This window comes from Lissotriton helveticus, chromosome 9 (assembly GCF_964261635.1).
Source record: "Lissotriton helveticus chromosome 9, aLisHel1.1, whole genome shotgun sequence".
Lineage (NCBI taxonomy): Eukaryota > Metazoa > Chordata > Amphibia > Caudata > Salamandridae > Lissotriton > Lissotriton helveticus.
Window position 1 is genome coordinate 232211298 of NC_136070.1, and position 17095 is coordinate 232228392.

At 44.5% G+C, this 17095-nt stretch overlaps 1 protein-coding gene across 2 annotated transcripts in view; it reads left to right on the forward strand.

Annotated features, from left to right (window-relative positions):
• BUB1B (BUB1 mitotic checkpoint serine/threonine kinase B) overlaps positions 1 to 17095 on the forward strand; it is a 317125-nt gene that overhangs the window by 200186 nt on the left and 99844 nt on the right. For both annotated transcript variants that reach the window (XM_078659779.1, XM_078659780.1), the window contains exon 17: positions 13389 to 13476. In XM_078659779.1, the coding sequence (XP_078515905.1) occupies positions 13389 to 13476 (88 nt within the window). The remainder of the gene's footprint in view (positions 1 to 13388; positions 13477 to 17095) is intronic.

A 17095-nucleotide genomic window follows, 5' to 3' on the forward strand; every position in this document is an offset into this window, starting at 1 on the left:
CGGAGTCTTTTGGCGCCCAGATCGTATCTTACGCCGATGACACCCAGCTCCTATTCACTTGTGATAGGGGCGGGTCATTCGACGGCGTACAGATCAGGGATTACCTTGGCGCGGTCTTTGAGTGGTTCAGGTGTAATGGATTAAAGTGCAACTCCGATAAGTCGGAGCTGCTCTTTTTTGGATGCACCTGTGAACCTGACTGGAAAGCTTGGTGGCCACAAGACTTGTTTCCTCCTGACAATGTGTCTCTCAAGGCTAAAAACTTGGGAGTGATTGTGGACAGTGAATTGTCCTTTGGGCCACATATTTCGTGCCTTTCAGGTAAATGATTTGGCATCTTACGGATGCTGAGGAAGTTTCTTCCTCTAGTGTCTTTTCAGCATAGGAAGGTTATCGTCCAGGCCTTGATCGGATCTCGACTGGACTACGCAAACGCTCTTTTTTTGGGTCTACCAAAATATCTTTTGACCCGTTTGCAAGTAGTCCAGAACTCTGCAGCCCGTGCTATTTACGGGCTCCCGAGAAGAACAGGTGCCACGGTGTTACTGAATTCTTTACACTGGCTACCGATCGCCAAAAGAATTCTTTTCAAGTGCCTGACTTTTGCCTTTAAAGCTTTACAAGGATCAGGCCCTAAGTACATAAGGAAACGCCTTTCCCGATATGTACCCAGTAGGCTACTGAGATCATCCTGCTTATCCAAAATGACAGTCCCGGCTATCAGGCGTGCAAGGATGGGAGGTCGTTCTTTCCGCTATTTAGCCCCGAAGGAATGGAATGAACTACCACTTTCTCTCAGACAGGCTCCCAGTCTCCTTGCTTTTAGAAAAGAGCTCAAAACGTGGCTTTTTAATAAATAAATTTGATCCGTCTCTTCTGTCTGCTTTTTAGTTATGTGGTTGTTTTATTTGCTGATTTTCTTCACCAAAGCGCCGGGATGCTCCCTGGAGTAGCCGAGCGCTAAAGAAGAAATTAATTAACATAACATAACATAATTTTGGCTCATTTCCTAAGATTTTCTTTAGATCAGCGTCTTGATGTAATAATGGCCAATATTTTTGTATACATCCTCGTATTTTATGTGCCTCTTTGTTGTAGTTTAGAATCAATCTTGGTAATTCGTGCGTGTTCTTTGTCACTTTTGGTTGTTGCATTAAAATCTCTGATCTTGTTTTTTGCTTAAATTTTTCCATATTTTTGTTTAAATCTCTTTTTCTGTGTCCTCTTGCTTCTAGCCTAGATGCACATTTGGCAATTTGTACATTCGCTTCTTCCTCTTTAGAACAATTTCTTTTTAAAGCAGACAATATGCATAGCAAAGTGCAGTTGCATTATAAAAACATGTCTTATAATGTTATTACAAAATTATGATTGATTACTGTCACAAAAGGTGTCATTTGATGATATAGATATACACAAACTACTAATCCCAGAAATCCATGGGACGGGTTCGAATCGCAAAGCCTTGATTAACAGAGAAAAAAGTAGTGCCACCTGCCGTGAGAAAGGGCATGTGCCCGAAACGCGTCGGTGTGACAGACTTCCTGTGGAGTTTGCCTAATAAATCAGTTATTTACAGTTCCTGAGTGCAGCGTTTAACTTTGGGGAAAAAAGATTATTGGACCTGTGGTTGGTCCCACGCACGCACCCGCTGAAGAGCGCTCCAGCTCTAAACGCCATTGCTTTTCTTCATATATATATATATATATATATATATATATATATATATATAGATATATAGATATATAGATATATAGATATATAGATATATAGATATATAGATATATAGATATATAGATATATAGATATATAGATATATAGATAGATATATAGATATATAGATATATAGATATATATATATAGATATATAGATATATATACAAACATATATTTAATGTTTTAATAATGTGTTTTTTCAATGTATATGACTTTACCGCATTTGCGTTATAATGGCATGCGTGATAAAGTCATATGCGTTGTAAAAGTTTTAGAAATGATGGCTTTGCGGAGTAATAGTCCCGAGTTATCAAAATTACGGAATGATGGTATGCGGGATGTTGGTTTGCGAAATTTCTTCACATATTCTGTTAAAATAGTTGATCTATGATAGGACTGTGGCTGAGACTACCTTAGCATGCAAATGACTTGACAGAAATGGTAGGATTTTATTTTGTAAGACAATGCAGCTTACGGACACTGCAGTTAACAGATTTCAAAGAAAGGTCTTGATCTAGGAGGACTCCTAGCAATTTCGCTTGGCGGACTGGAAGGAGGGCTTTCCCCAAAATCTTTGGCCACAGGATGTTGTGCCAGCGCCTAATGGAGTTTACCAGTAGTAGATGTACGTCTTGTTGGCATTGAGCACATGAAAATTCTGCACCACCTGGAGTCTGACTTTATGCAAGCAAGAAGATAAAGTGGTTGTGTATATAGGAGCCTGTTAGTCGAGATGTAGAATAAGTTGTTTATCACCATCCTATGAAACGATGAGAAGACTAAAAGACCGGATAAGTTGGTTCATTGGCCATGCATAGATGTTAAACACATTTGGGAAAGTAAAGAGCCATGAGGGACAATGGAAGGGATAGTTGGGGATCAGGAGCGGTAATTCAAATGCTCTTCTGATGGAGTACATCCGTCCAGGAAGTTGGAAAACCAAGCGAGGACCTACCCGCTGATGCTAAATTGGACGAGGTGCTAAGCAATATCTTGTGGTAAACTGTATTGAAAGCTGCCAAGAGGTCAGATCAGGGGTACCAATCTTTCCCTGTCTTGATGACTGGCTGTTCAAGGCGAGCTCACCCCATGCGATCATCTCCAAACTATCAAACTATGGCATTCCGCCTGCACTTACTGGGGTGCACTATAAACATGCTGAAGTCACACTTGGTCCCTTCTCGGATGCTTCCTTTCATCGTAGCTGTTCTGGACACAGTGCCGTTTTGGGTTGATCCCCCCTGAACAGCGATTCCAGGATATTCAGGCCATAATTCCGATATTTCGGCCTCTCTCCTGAGTTTCGGTGAGACTGCCTCTGAGGCTGCTTGGCCTCCTGCATCCTGCTAGTGACGCTGTTGCGGGGATTCTGCACATACACAGAACTATGGGCAGGAAAACAGGACCTCAGTGTGTAGGGGCTAAGCCTTCCTACTGCCTCAGTACCCAAAATCCCAAAACCGACTAGCTATTGTCTCATTCAGTCTCCTACATAATCACAAAGCTACAAATGATTAGACAACCTAGAACACACCACTCCCAACTCTCTCAGGAATCGCGATAGCAAGACGTACCCTTTCACTCACTCAATCGTACTTTTCGACAATAAGAATAGACAGTCACTGTTATAGATCTAAGTGTTTATTTTAACTATTGTGCTCTATGATGCAGTATACTTGCCACTACCAGCAGCAACACTCATAAACCTAACACAGTTAGCATTGTAGCAAGTCCATAGACTTTGAAAGGGGATATCATCTTATACCGACAGTGGATAAAGGACTGTAAGGCCTAACCACCCTCCCCTTGGAAAGAAGAGATTTTATTCTATAAAGGAAGATCTCTGGGCTTTGTCAGGAGACCGCATACCTTAGTGCCTAGAAGGTAGTTTTACATCATAGGAACAGCATAGCTCTTCTCCCTGGAAAGGTACCTCTCCAGGTGTGTGTTAAACGAACATGCAATTCCATATTACGAAAGCACGGGTTTCCAGCAGCTGTGTAGCATGTTTTGTATAAGTGGTATGGACTGACCAGAACAGAATAATAAGGGGCATATTTTATCGACCTTGGACAGTGTGTTCAGACTAAACTCAAGGAACTGACAGAGAACTCAGAAAACAGACTGTTCTCCTGTGAAAGGCACAAACAGAGTCTTTCAAAATAGTCATGTGGTAACTTGCGCAAAAACAGCATCATGGCAGCAGAGCTTGTGCTAACTTAGCAATGTCGATTATATCCCCAATGGCCATACTACAACTTGTACCCTTTGCAGTGGGCCCTGAAGTTCCAGTGGGCACAGCATCAGGGGAATTTCTCAACATGAGCCGGATATCCGAGGGCATTGCAAAAGCTCTGCAATGGTGGCTGCCGCACCACGATTGGGTAAGTAGCCGACTCCTCTTCCTTCCTCAACCTGATCTGACAGTAGTGACAGATGCATCACTCATGGGATGGGGTGGCCATCTGTCAGAGGTGGGAATCAGAGGACTCTGATCTCCGGCACAATCTGGACTCCACATCAACCTTATTCAGCTCTGTGCCATTCAATTGGCATTGAAAGCCTTTCTGCGTTCTATCAAGGGAAGGCTAGTGCTACTCTTGGACAACACCGTCTCCATCTGGTACTGCAACAAACATGATGGACTTGGGTCGTTGGGAGCAGTGAAGCAAACAACCCAGGACCTATTTGTTTACAAGCTAAATCTGCTTCACCATTCTTCTCTGCTCTTTAGACAGTAAAAGGGCACCCTTTTCCAGGATATTAACACATTTTGTATAACATGAATTCAAATAATAGAAGCCGTCCCAGACATGATCAAGCAGCTACAGAAGCTCAATGAGACTAACACAAAATGCCACTAAAAAGAACAACTTGGCGTCAGAAACACACAGGTCATAAGATCATAAGATGAGCGAAATTGTATATTTATGGCTTAATCATTGATATTGCTACTGGTAGGAGGTCTAATTATTTTGATTCTGAGCTGGAGGGTTGATGGTTTGTTTAGGATTCAGGGTCTGAGGGAGATGGTGGGGGTGACTGGGAAGGGTGGTGAAGAGTATGCCATGTCCAGAGCAATACGTTATTGGTTATCCAGAAGAGGAACCTGACAGAGAAAAGAATGACTGCTGATATCCATTATAATAGTTTCTTGATAACTAAATGGAACTAAAGACAATTTGCTTTAAATTAAATAACGGAGTAAAGCACAAAAGTGCCTAGTGCTGCTGAAGTTACTGAGTCAATAACAGGGAGACTATTAGAAGAACCCCACTTATTAAAAAGGGACTAGCACAGATGAGATCTAAATGGTTCCCAAAGTACTCCTTTGCATATGTGCCACTTAAAATGTGTAGCTGTATTCTTCCTGAAGAACTTGAAATGAGTGGTAAAAAGAGCAAAGTGGATAAGGGAGGTAGCTCTCCGAGAATGTCTATGGAGCTAGATTTATGTACATAATCTCAAATAATACTCTTTCAGGATCAGAGCGCCATATAAATAATGTGAAACGGGAAGTAGGGAACTCTTAGTTGCTCCCAAGTTTTAGATAGAGAGCAGCTCTTTTATACGGAAGGAGTATTTGTTTGATTTATACTGGGTGCTCCCTTATGTCATGACATAGCTGTGCATCTCTGACAACTCTAATAAGAGCGAAACACATGTCAAGGACTGCTTTTTATTAATTACAGGTTGGCTTGGATAGTATTGTACCGATCCAAAGCTGTAATACTGTACCTGGAGTGGTAAAAAGGCTTTTGACTTTTTTCAGCTCGGCGAGGATGGCACTAGCTAATCCTACATACAAAAATGGTATAGGTCTTTGTCACTTTTATAGCTCAGTTTAGATGGCACTATGCTAATCCTACGCTGAAGAACTTTGCTAGAAAAATACATTTGATGTGCGCAGTTTTGACACTGTGGATGAGAAGAAATTCAAGGACTGCATTAGGAACGTAGGGTATTCTTTTGATACTGGACGGTCAGACTGCCTCCCGCCATCACGGAGGTCCAGAGACCGCCCGGCAGATAAGAGGCGGTCTGACTGTCCAATTACAATTTGACTGCCATGGTGGTAGTCAAAGTGCTTTTTTCTACTGTGGCTTGTGCTGCGGCAGCAGTAAAAATAAGCACTTTGTGCACATCCGTGCCCCGTGTGCCAGGCACCATGTGGTGCCTGGCACACAGGAATTGATGTGTGTGGAGGCACTACATGTACCCCCAGGGCCACTTAGCAGTGGCCCACAGGGGACGGAGGCCCTGTTTGGGGGCCCCAAAGTCCATTTCCATCTGCCTTTTTATGGCAGTTGAACCGCCATGAAAAGGCAGTCGCAAAACATCGTAATCCCTGCAGCAGTGCCTGCACAGGCACCGCCGTAATGTTAGGAATAAGATTCCGACCGCCGCCACAACGGGATCCTAGATCCTGTTGGAGGCGGTGGTCTTTCACTCTGACCTCTTGTATTGAAATGTGGCGGTCTGACCAATAGCATGCCTTTCAGGCAGACCGCCCAACATTGTAATCATGCCCATAGTTGGAAAATGACATGGATGCAACTGTGATATCCAACTTGTCGAACGTGTTTGAAGCAGTTGTTGGGGGCTGCTTTATTTCTGCATCTTGTAAGAAAGAGCCCTCTGTTTGCATGGTTGCACCCACTTTTTGCTGAACTGCTGATGTACTTTGAGTGTGCCCTGGGTTCCTGCCAAACAGGTATGCCGGGCCTATGTTCTTTCCCTAAACCTGCATTGAAAACAAAACTCAATTGGCACTCTTTGGCCACAGGCCAGTCCCTTGGGAATGCCTCCAAGGCTGCAGCAGTTATTGTGCCACCCTTAGAGGCCCTATACCTTTACACACACACACACACACACTGCATGTTTTGATGCAGAACTAAGTAAAGAGTCAACATGGCACACATTACTGTGTGCCATGCCTACAACCCACTGCCTATGGTGCTAGGAGTTTGTCATTACAAACTCCACAGTACCATAATGGCTTTACTGAAAACTGGGAAGTTTGGTGTCAAACTTCTCAGCACATTAAGACTACACTCATGCCAGTGTGAGATTTAATGAAAAATGCACACAGAGGGCATTTTAGAGATCCCCCCTGAAAAATTACCTAACACTAGTGTCCATGCTTAGTCGCTGCTCGTCAGCTGCCACCACCAGACATGTTTTTGGATCCCTGGATCGAGAGCCTGCTGCTCTCAGGGGTCTGAAACAATTTACATCCTGGGTCGAGGTGCCAAGCCTCCTTTTCCAGGATGGGCAGGGTCCACAAAGGGGAATCTTCAAAGGCTTGCCGCCTTTGTGAGCTTCACCAGACCTTTGCTGCTTCCAGCAACTGGCCCCCAAGAGTTCTGATCCACACTCTGGGCGGGAGAATCAGCAGGAAAACCAAGTGAGGAAGGTAGGTGTGCCCATTTTTGCCAACCCCATCCCTCAGGTGGGGGAGGCGAGGAAAAAGCACAACTCACAGTCCCTGCCGTCTTGCAGATGGGGGGGGGGGGGGTCCCTTCCCACTGGAGGGTCACATAATAGGGGGTGTGCCCGCCCCAAGGAAGGGACCCATTGGTCTCAACCTTTACCTACCTGTAACACCCCCAAACTTTGCCTCTTCAGACACGAACCTACCAAGAAGAAAAGAAGAAGGACCAAAGAGCTGTGCTGAAGCTAAGAAGAGGACACTGCCCATTGACTTGGCCCAGCACTACCGGCCTGTCCCCACCTCAAACCTGCAGAAGCTAAATCCCAGTGTGTCCTGCAGCCACAAACCTCAAGAACCCCAGGGACCTGCCCTGCCTTCCTCAGAAAAGATTCTATCTCCCGTGAGCACCGGATTTGCTCACCCACAGACTGTGGTTCTGGCCAAATCGCGAGTCAGCACCACCCTGCACCCATCGTCCATGGCCTGAGTTCGAGTAGCCCAACATCACAAGTAGGTCTCCCCAGTGATCCTGACCTGAGATCTGGTGATCTGACCTGCCTTGAATCTCCCAGTGAAGCCTGCAGCCTCTTCCGACCGTGACCGGAGCTAGTAAGGAAAACCCGACACCTAAAGACAACCCTGCACCCGACCTCCCACGGACTTGGGTGACACAACCGATGGTGTCCCAGTATCACCAGGCATCACAACTTACCTCTCCAACTGGTGGTCACCACCAGAAGATCTTGGTCACCGAGCCTGCAGTCTCCATTGCAACCGGATAATTCCCATAGCAAACAGAGCACCCAATGCCAAAACAGCACACTGCACCCAGCCACCCCTGCACCGCTGCGGGTGTACTTTGGGTGCTTACTTGGAGCCCCCTTTGCCCTGAGCCTAACACCAGGAGCTTTGCTCCCACAACCTGGTGGCCTGCTTGTGAGCAGCCACCAACCGGAGGCCCCCTATCCCCTGTTGGATAACATTGAGCCTCAGCACTCTGCACCCACCCGCCCTTGTGCCACTGAGGATGTTTTGAGAATACACCCTTGACCCTGGGGAACCCTGGTTCTAACCCCAGAATATCAACTCCCACAACAAAGTACTTACCTGGTAACCGGTAACTCTATTTCCTCCAATAGGATAACATTGACAGTTTTCTTGTGAAAAAGTTTCTAAGTGTGGAGTTGGAAAATCTATAAACCTATACAACTGTGTTCTAATAACCAAACTGCATTTACTTACCTTTATCCAGGAAATGTCCCAGTGTAGTATCCAGGCATAGTACACTGTGTAAGAAAAGTATTCTGCAAAGCAATACTACCAAAGTAATTACAAAGTATATGTACAGTATTTCAAAGTATTGTCTTAGAAGTGATTTATCTGTATCCAAAAGCAAGTATATACAACTGCATTCAACTGTACTGTGTACTGCAAAGTATACATCATCCTACCTGTGCCAGGCTTGCTTGGTTCTAGGAAATACAACGAAATATTTTTGTTCATACTATTCAAATTGGTCTGAGTTCAGTCTTTGAGTATGTTACATCATTTGCTGATTGAGCGAGTACGACAAAAGCTTAACACTACCCTCTGATAAAGCCTTACTGCTCGCCCACACTATCACATATAGAGAGTAAGGTGCTATCTACTTTTACCTGACTGACTGAAATATTTTTAAAGCGCTCTATTGCCGCGGCGTCTTGGCGCTATAGTACAGAAGAACAGAGTAAGCCAGTTAGGGCAAGGAAAAGTTTTCAGTGCCTTGCTAAAGCTCATTTTAGAGTTTTCCGATCGGAGCACAGAGGGCAATGAATTCCATAATTTGGAAACTTGATGGGAAAAAGATTTCCCACCCTATCGTGCTCTCCGTATTCTGGGCTGACACACCAGATCTTGACTAGCTGATCTTAATGTGCGTAGCGGATTATAGCGAGGGAGGAGTTTGGCAAGGTCATCAGGTCCTTTCTCATACAGGGATTTGTGAACCAGGCACAGGGCTTTGAACTGAATTCTGCGCCTAACTGGGAGCCAATGAAGTTCGCGTATAGCTTTGGATGTAGGGTGACGTTTTGGCAGATTCAGTAGGACTCTGGCAGCAGCATTTTGAATTGCCTGTAACTTTGTCAGTTGTTTTTCTCCGGTGCCCAAGTAGAGTGAGTTACAGTAATCCACTTGGGACATTACAAGGGCTCCCATCACCGTTTTCCTTAAAGTAGGCGGGATGTATGGCAGGATTTTTCTGAGCACTTTAATGGTATAGAAACAGGCCGAGGTGACCTGGTTGATTTGCGCTGTACAGGAAAGGTTTTTGTCAAGCAGAAATCCGAGATTCCTGACCTTGTCCGCTGGGGTAGGGCAGATGCCAGCCTCAGGGGGCCACAAAAGGTGGCTCCAGATCGATGGTTTCTGGACGAACTCTATCACTTCGGTCTTTTCAGTGTTTCGTTTTAAAATGTTTCGGCTCATCCAGCACTTTATATCTAGGAGGCAGTCCCTAAAACGTTCTGCGGTGGCTTCCACTGACAGGGAAAGCGACACCACAATTTGTGTGTCGTCGGCGTACGACATTAATTGCAGGCCATGAGATTTGATTAGCGCAGCTAAAGGTGTAACATATAGGTTAAGCAGTGTAGGCGATAAGGCCGAGCCTTGGGGAACGCCTCCTGGAAGAGAGAATTCATCAGATTGAAGACCTCCCCAGTGTATTTGTTGAATCCGAGCGTCAAGAAAAGATGTTAAAAGGGCTAAGGCAGTGTCCGTAATTCCCAGGGCACTCAATCTGTTTAGTAGGACCTCTGCCTACCTTTGGGGTTCCACTGGACTTGTTGTACACTATACATCATTTTGGTATAGTATATTCAGAGCCATCTTCCTACATTGGTGGATCAGCTGTGGGATATACAACTTTGCATTTGTTGGACTAACTTGGTTACCACCTGATCACAAGACAGAACTCTTAGATTGTCTTTAGAATTCTGATTTGTGAATTGACATTTTTTTTCCAAATTACTAATAGTCTTGTTAGGGCCTTGGTTAAGTCCCTCTAGAGTTTTAGAAAAATAAAAGTTCACTTTAGTTGGGGGTAAGAGGGGTTAGAACTTTCTGTTAGAATGTCTGTTAACAAGAACCCAGCTGTTAGTGACGATAACCATGGCATAGAGAACCAGGTTGAGGAGCTCGACCTCACCCCTCATCTCGCTTTAGAATTTAGGGAGTTAAGGTCTCTGTGCAAGCTAAAAAATATGATCATGAGGTCCTAAACAAAAGCTCCAGGAGCTGTTGGCAGGGTATGCTAAGGACCATCCTTCTGAGAATGGTGATGATCACTCCGATGAAGAAGTAGAGGGAGGGATGAGAAGAACTACACCCCGCCCCCCATCCCCTTTGAAGGGAAGAGAAGGGCCCTTGGCTCGAAGAATAAACCTCTCCGCACCTAGAGTGCACACAGGTGGATCAGGTGCTGCTGAAGGCATTGAGGACAGCCTCTGTGAGTACAGCGTTTTATTCAGGTTGACCAAAAGATTGGATCTAGTGGCCAGACTCCTGGCTCTAGAGAAAGAAAGAGCATATATGGGCATAGCTCTCATCAGTGGTGGCAGCAATTTACTAAATAAGGATAAAGAGCAATCATATGACCCTAAAATCCCAAAGGGGTTGCCCCTACATAAGAAGAGCTGATGATAACACAAAATGGTTCACAGCCTTTGAGAGGGCCTTTGAAATGTGAAAAGTGAGGACGTGACACTGGAGGGGAACTCCTTTGGGAACTGTTTATTGGTAACTGCCGGGACAGACTCCTGACCCTTACAGGGGCAGATGTTTGGTCATATGAAGAGTACTCTGATTGAGGGCTTTATACTCACGACTGAGGAAAATAGAATTGGATTCAGGGGAGATTCCCAAAACCCTAAATCAGTCCTAGATTGACTTTATTGACTACTCAGTTAAGATACTAGATGGTTGATTAACTGGAAAAATGCATGATTTCAATGGACTTTACAATTTGTTTATAGGTCTGAGTTGGGTGCACGACATCATTTGCTGATAGTCTGCACAACAAATGCTTAACACTAACCTTTGATAAAGCCTTACTGCTCGCCCACACTACCACAAATAGAGAGTAAGATGTTATCTACTTTTACTTCTGATTACCTTTGGGGTTCAACTGGACTCTGTGCACACTATACCTCATTTTGGTTTAGTACAGCTTCCTACTCATCTGCACAACTAAATGCCTGGACCGCTGGATATCGGAGACAGTAGATCCAAACCAGTCAGGTTTTGTTATGGGCAAACTTTGGCAATAATACAAGAAATGGTCCTGCATCTATTGGAGAATGCTTGGAGGACAAGGAAGAATGTCCCTTTCTCTTCTTAGATGCAGAAAAGGCCTTTGATGTGCCCAACTGGTGTTTTCTACACTGAGTTTTTCAGAGGATGGACTTAAATCTGAGGTTGTGCGAATTATCAAAGTCCAAAAGTGGTCATTTGGGTTAACAGGACTACTTCAGAGGCGATAAATATACAAAGGAGCACAAGGAACAGGTGCTTGCTTCTCCGCTCATTGTTTACACTTCATATAGAACACTTTGCTGATAGAATATGCTGCAGTAGAGATGTGTGGCAATAAGATATAGAAAGGCAAGCAATTTCAAACTATCTGTGATGGTGATTTTCCCGCAGCCCAAGCAGTCTCTTCTCACAGGAAAGAGTAAGCAGGACTGCTTTCGCAAAGTTTCTAGCTTTAAAATCAAAATCAACCTTCTGCAGGCCCAACAATAAAAGAGTCCTTAAACCAAATAATTAGGTTGATCTTTCTTCGCTCTACAGTGGACTTAAAAAGCATTATCCTACATGGTGTCCAGATTGCACTCCATATAACTTTGTCCCATGACTATTTTACACTATTGCAAGAAATCGAAACACTACTACTATCGTGACCTATGGGGGCATTCTCCTGGTCCGTGCCATTTCTGTAAGTAAAATAGTAATTTTACTGAAATTTCTTCATCTTTTCAGAAACCTTATATTGGCACTTCCATCCTGCTTTATTATGAAATTCCTGTCTGATAGATCATTTTATTTGGAAAGGAAAGAACCCTCTGAAAGTATGTAGATATGCATACCTACTGTTGAACATCAACTGACTCCTCACGGCTTTCTGTGCTTTCACCAGGCAGCTCAAATTAGATACCTCTCAGAGTAGCATAAGATCGAAACCTAAAAATATTGGTGCTTTATCAATCATGTCGGGATGGAGTCCGAATGTGGTCGATGCCATGGCTAGATCAGAAGAATCTGAGTTGAGGTGTTTTCCCCACCAATAAATAGCACCGCCTTGAGACTGTTATCCAGGCAATCCTTCTCACAGCATTACTGTCCTGTTTTAATCCTACATGCCTTAACAAAAACTTAACATCTGGACTGACGAGAGGATGTTTTAAGAAATGGAGATACATGGACTGCTTCTCGATTGTCTCTGGCTAGAACAATAGAATGATCAAATCTTTTGAGTGCCTCAAGGCCAAGTTTAATATCTAATGTTAGTATTTCCAAAAAGGAAACACATTTATTAAAGCAACCCATGTTCTTTACAGGAACAGGTACTGCTTTAAAAAATTGCTTCCCCTTTGAGAAGACATTGTAGAGAGCACTGGTTTCTGTGTACTTGCCTCAAGACCACTCCATTAAATTTGCAAAGTAGAAGCTGTAAGTGGGACTGCAAAATGGTTTTAGACATCTGAATCTTTATATTATGCATAAAAGTGATTAGCCTTTTTTGATTATCCAGTGAGTTGACTGATAAGCTCATTACAATGCCTTTGGTTTATGGTCAAACCAAGCTTTGATATCTTAATTATTTTCTGTTTCGCCTGCTGCTTTATCATTGCCATATTATGCAGGACCTGTTAGGAGTAGCCTTTCTCCTGGAAATATTGTTTGGGCAATTTGGCCTTGCAACTCAATGTTTTACATAATGTTTTTTTTCCTCTGGGTCTTTTTCATTCTGTTTAATAGTGAATTTATCAGAAATGTTTTTTCTTTTGTTTGCTTTTTCATTAGTTATGTGGCATTAAGATAACTACAAACTATTTTGGTTTTCCAGTGTATATTGCCATGTACTCAATGTTAATGCAACTTTCCATTGAAAAGAATGTTTAATAATTGACTAGCATTGGTGTCTGAAATATTGACAAATGTGTGGATGGCAAACATTTAATATGTTCATATGTTTCAGAATCAATTTCTACGTCTTTGACAGTCCATCCAAACCTCCCTTTCACGATCTTCGATGAGTCTGACTGTTCAGCTTCGTCAAACACAAGGTAGGTGTGTAAAATTTGCACTTTCTGCAGGGTCAGCCCACATTTTGTTTTTCCTTTTGCTGAGTCATTTGATTGCTACAGAATTATGTTCACTTTACCCTTACTTTCCAGTGGTAAAGTGCTTGTGCTCTTCCTTTCAACATGATATTGATATACACCTGATTGGCATATTTACCCCACCTATATGTCCCTAATATATGGTACGAATGCCTACCCATGGCCTGTAATTTAAATGTCAAAAGTGGACTGCTGCACCAATTGGTCCTCCCTACAGTGATAATGCACACATGACTGCAGGCCTGCCACTACCATTATAGGTAAATTCACCTGTCAAAATAACCGCTTATAACCCTTCTTTTTAAATGTTTGTAAGTCACCCCTGTAGGAAACTGGCTTTTTATGCAGTGTACCAAAATGGGGTACACCATGTAGAAAGTCCAGATGACCCTTATTGACTTACAAGGCTTAAATTTATGATCCCAAAGGCTCTCTTGTGGTTGTGTGGGCGAGCAGTTTAGGCTTATCTAAGGGTGGTGTTAAGCATTAGTTTCACACACAGTCTATAATGAGACACACATTGTAGAAGAAACTTCAGACCAATTTAGACAAATAACATGTATTTTTATATAATTTTAGGCTCCAAGATTATTGGAATCAGGTAAGTACTTTAGACATTATCAAATTTCACAGTAGAAACTAAGAAATATCAGCTGTCCGATTTGTGGCATGAGGCTTGAATGAAGTAATATTATCCTATGGGAAAACACTCTCCATAGACACATTTACTGACGACTAACAGGACTGGTCTTCTGGACTTAAGGTAAGTAGGGGTCAGGGTCCAAGAAAGCACCAACAGTTCTGATTTGCCTTCCCTGGGATGTCCGGGTGCAGAGGTATTTTCATCGATGCTAGACTCGAACACTACATGCTAAAGTCAGCGGAGAAAAGTACCTGTCAGGAAAGACTGCAAGGGGGAACTGGGGATTCCGTCCGGTAGAACCCAAAGGGAAGGCTCGACTTTGAGGGTCTTAGCCCGTGAGCCATGGCCTGGGTGTTCGGGTGTACAGGCGTTTACTCCTGTAGGTCGGTGAGTTAGAGGCTCTCACGGTTCTTGTGGTACCTGCAGAAGATATGAAAGAAATACAGCAGGGCCACTCTCGGTGTGGCACTGTCCTCTCTCGGAGTCCCTCAATGTGCAGTTAAGTTTGTGCGATCATGTTCCGACTGAACACGAACAAGCATTGGTGCTTGCAACTGACTCCGGTACCTCAGGTATTGGTGCAGGGCGGCTCCTGGTAAGTCCTGGCCTCTCCAAACTTGACATGGAGTTGGATCTGACCTCCTGGAGCATAACGACCTCTTGCTGGGGTGCTGCTACGTGGATGGGCCCCGGGAGGGAGGGGTGGCTGGGGGGGTATGTAGACAGAACGGTGTACTGGGCAGCTGCAGTTGATGACTGCTAGTGTATGGGAGTGTCTCCTCCACCTCAAGGGAGATACTGCTGGGTCGCAGAAGTGCTGGGCAGACCTCCAGGGTTTGGGGAGGCTGTTTCCGCTTCTGGACAAGCCTGTATATATGATTTTCGGAAGAGTAGCTGTGAGGCAGGGTTTTCAGCCAAAGTTGAAGCTGCTCCACGGTTCACTTCTTCGGCTCTTCTTTGTCCTTTTTCCTTTCAGGCAGACAAATCTGAGTTCCTGGTGTCAGGAGGCCACCTAAATACTAAATTCAGGGGTGTTAGTAGGAGTGAAAGGCAGCAGCCAATGGGCTACTTACCCCTGGGGTCAGTTAGAGCCCTGGTTGACCACTTTCTGCAGGAAATGGGCATAACCCTGTTCCAAATTTACTAATTCCTCCAAACCAAGATGGTGGAAACCCTTCTTTTGTGGAACACTTCAGGTAGCCCACCTTAGGGGTATGACTAGCTTGGTGATGTAACAGACCTATTGCATAGCTAATGTCCTGCCTGTTCTGATGCCAAATGGGCCTATGGGCAAGGGGTGGCATCTCCCAGGTCTGTGGTAAGCCTGGGTCGCATATCAAAGGTGGCAGGGACTTTGAAGTGCCTTGCCTTGATATTCTAAATCACTAGCCATCCTGCTGAAGGATGTGTGGACACCTTCCTCCGGTGGAGGCATTGCTTCTGGCCTCCAAGAGCCCTGGCTCTCCCCTACAGGAGGTCGGACACCTGTATGTGGTGGCAGGCTGGACACCTCTAAGGTGTCCTCTTGATGCATGTCATAATAAGTCTAGTACTGATTTATTAAGACAAGATGTTTGATACCAAACGCCATATGTTTCAGTAAAGTCATCATGTAGCCCAGGAACTCGTAATGACCAGTACCCAATATGTGTACTTAAGATGGCTCACCTGTTCACGTGGACCATTTAGTAATTGAACTAAACAGCACCCTCGCGCGCCGGTCCCTCCTCCTCTCATCTTCCATTATCTATCATTCTGCTCAACACCAGGTCAGCGGTTAAACATCATCAGGAACTGTTTGTCCTACTTGATTCCCACAAGCCTGACATACTGTTCCTAACCGAAACCTGGTTTTGCGAGTCTTCCCTGCCTTCCCTTTTGGCTGCCCTTCCCCCTTCTTATGTGGCTATCCGGGCTGACCGCCCGGCGAGCAAGATAGGGGGTGGCGTGGCGCTTATTGCCCGTTCTGATCTCAACTTCCAACTCCTTCCTTCCCCCCCCATCGCCCCCACTGAGCATCTTGTGGTTCGGTCATCCATTTTCTCACCTCCGCTCACCTGCATGCTAATGTACCGCCCGCCCCAGTCCTCCCCCCTGTTTATACGAGCCTTTCAGGACCTTTTGGCTACACTGGCGGTCAATTACGCCTCAGTTCTAGTGCTTGGCGATTTTAATTATTGGCCCATGGACCCCCTTGAATGCATTTCCTCTAAACAATTCACAGAGTCACTTCAATCTTTGAATTTTGTTCCCCATATCCAAGTTCCGACACATATACATGGACACGTGCTAGACCAAGTTTGGTCCCTTAACAGCTCTGTTTCGTCCACATCTGTGTACCCATGCCCTTATTTCTTTTTCTCTCCACCTCAACCCTGTAACCAAGGTCCCGCTCGCAAAAAACACCTGGGCGCGGAACTGGAACCGTGTTGACCTCCCCTCGTTATCCTCTTCTCTCCTTGACTCCTCACCCAACCTGGCGGGCCTATCCTCTTCACTGCAAGCCACCGCCATTGACACCTGGCTCGCTGGAAGCTGCGATTTAGTAGCCCCTTTACGCAGGATCTCAACCAGAAGACCTAAGGAGTCAAACCGGTGGTTCAGTGAAGATTTGAAGGATAAAAAGCTGACTCTGCGACGAGCTGAGAGGCAATGGAGAAAGGGCTACTGCCCCTTACTGAAAACCCAGTATTTGACACTATTAAGTAATTATAAAAAAGCTATTATCGAAGCCAAAACTGCCTACTTTTCAGCTAAAATTCTGGTGGCAGAGAACAAATCTAGGGAGATTTTTACAATTGTTCACGATTTAGCTTTTTCCGAGAGGGCTTACACCTAAACCCCTTCCCACCCAGTCCTTATGTGATTCACTGAATTATTATTTCCTGGATAAAATTATTAAAATCAAGACCAATATCC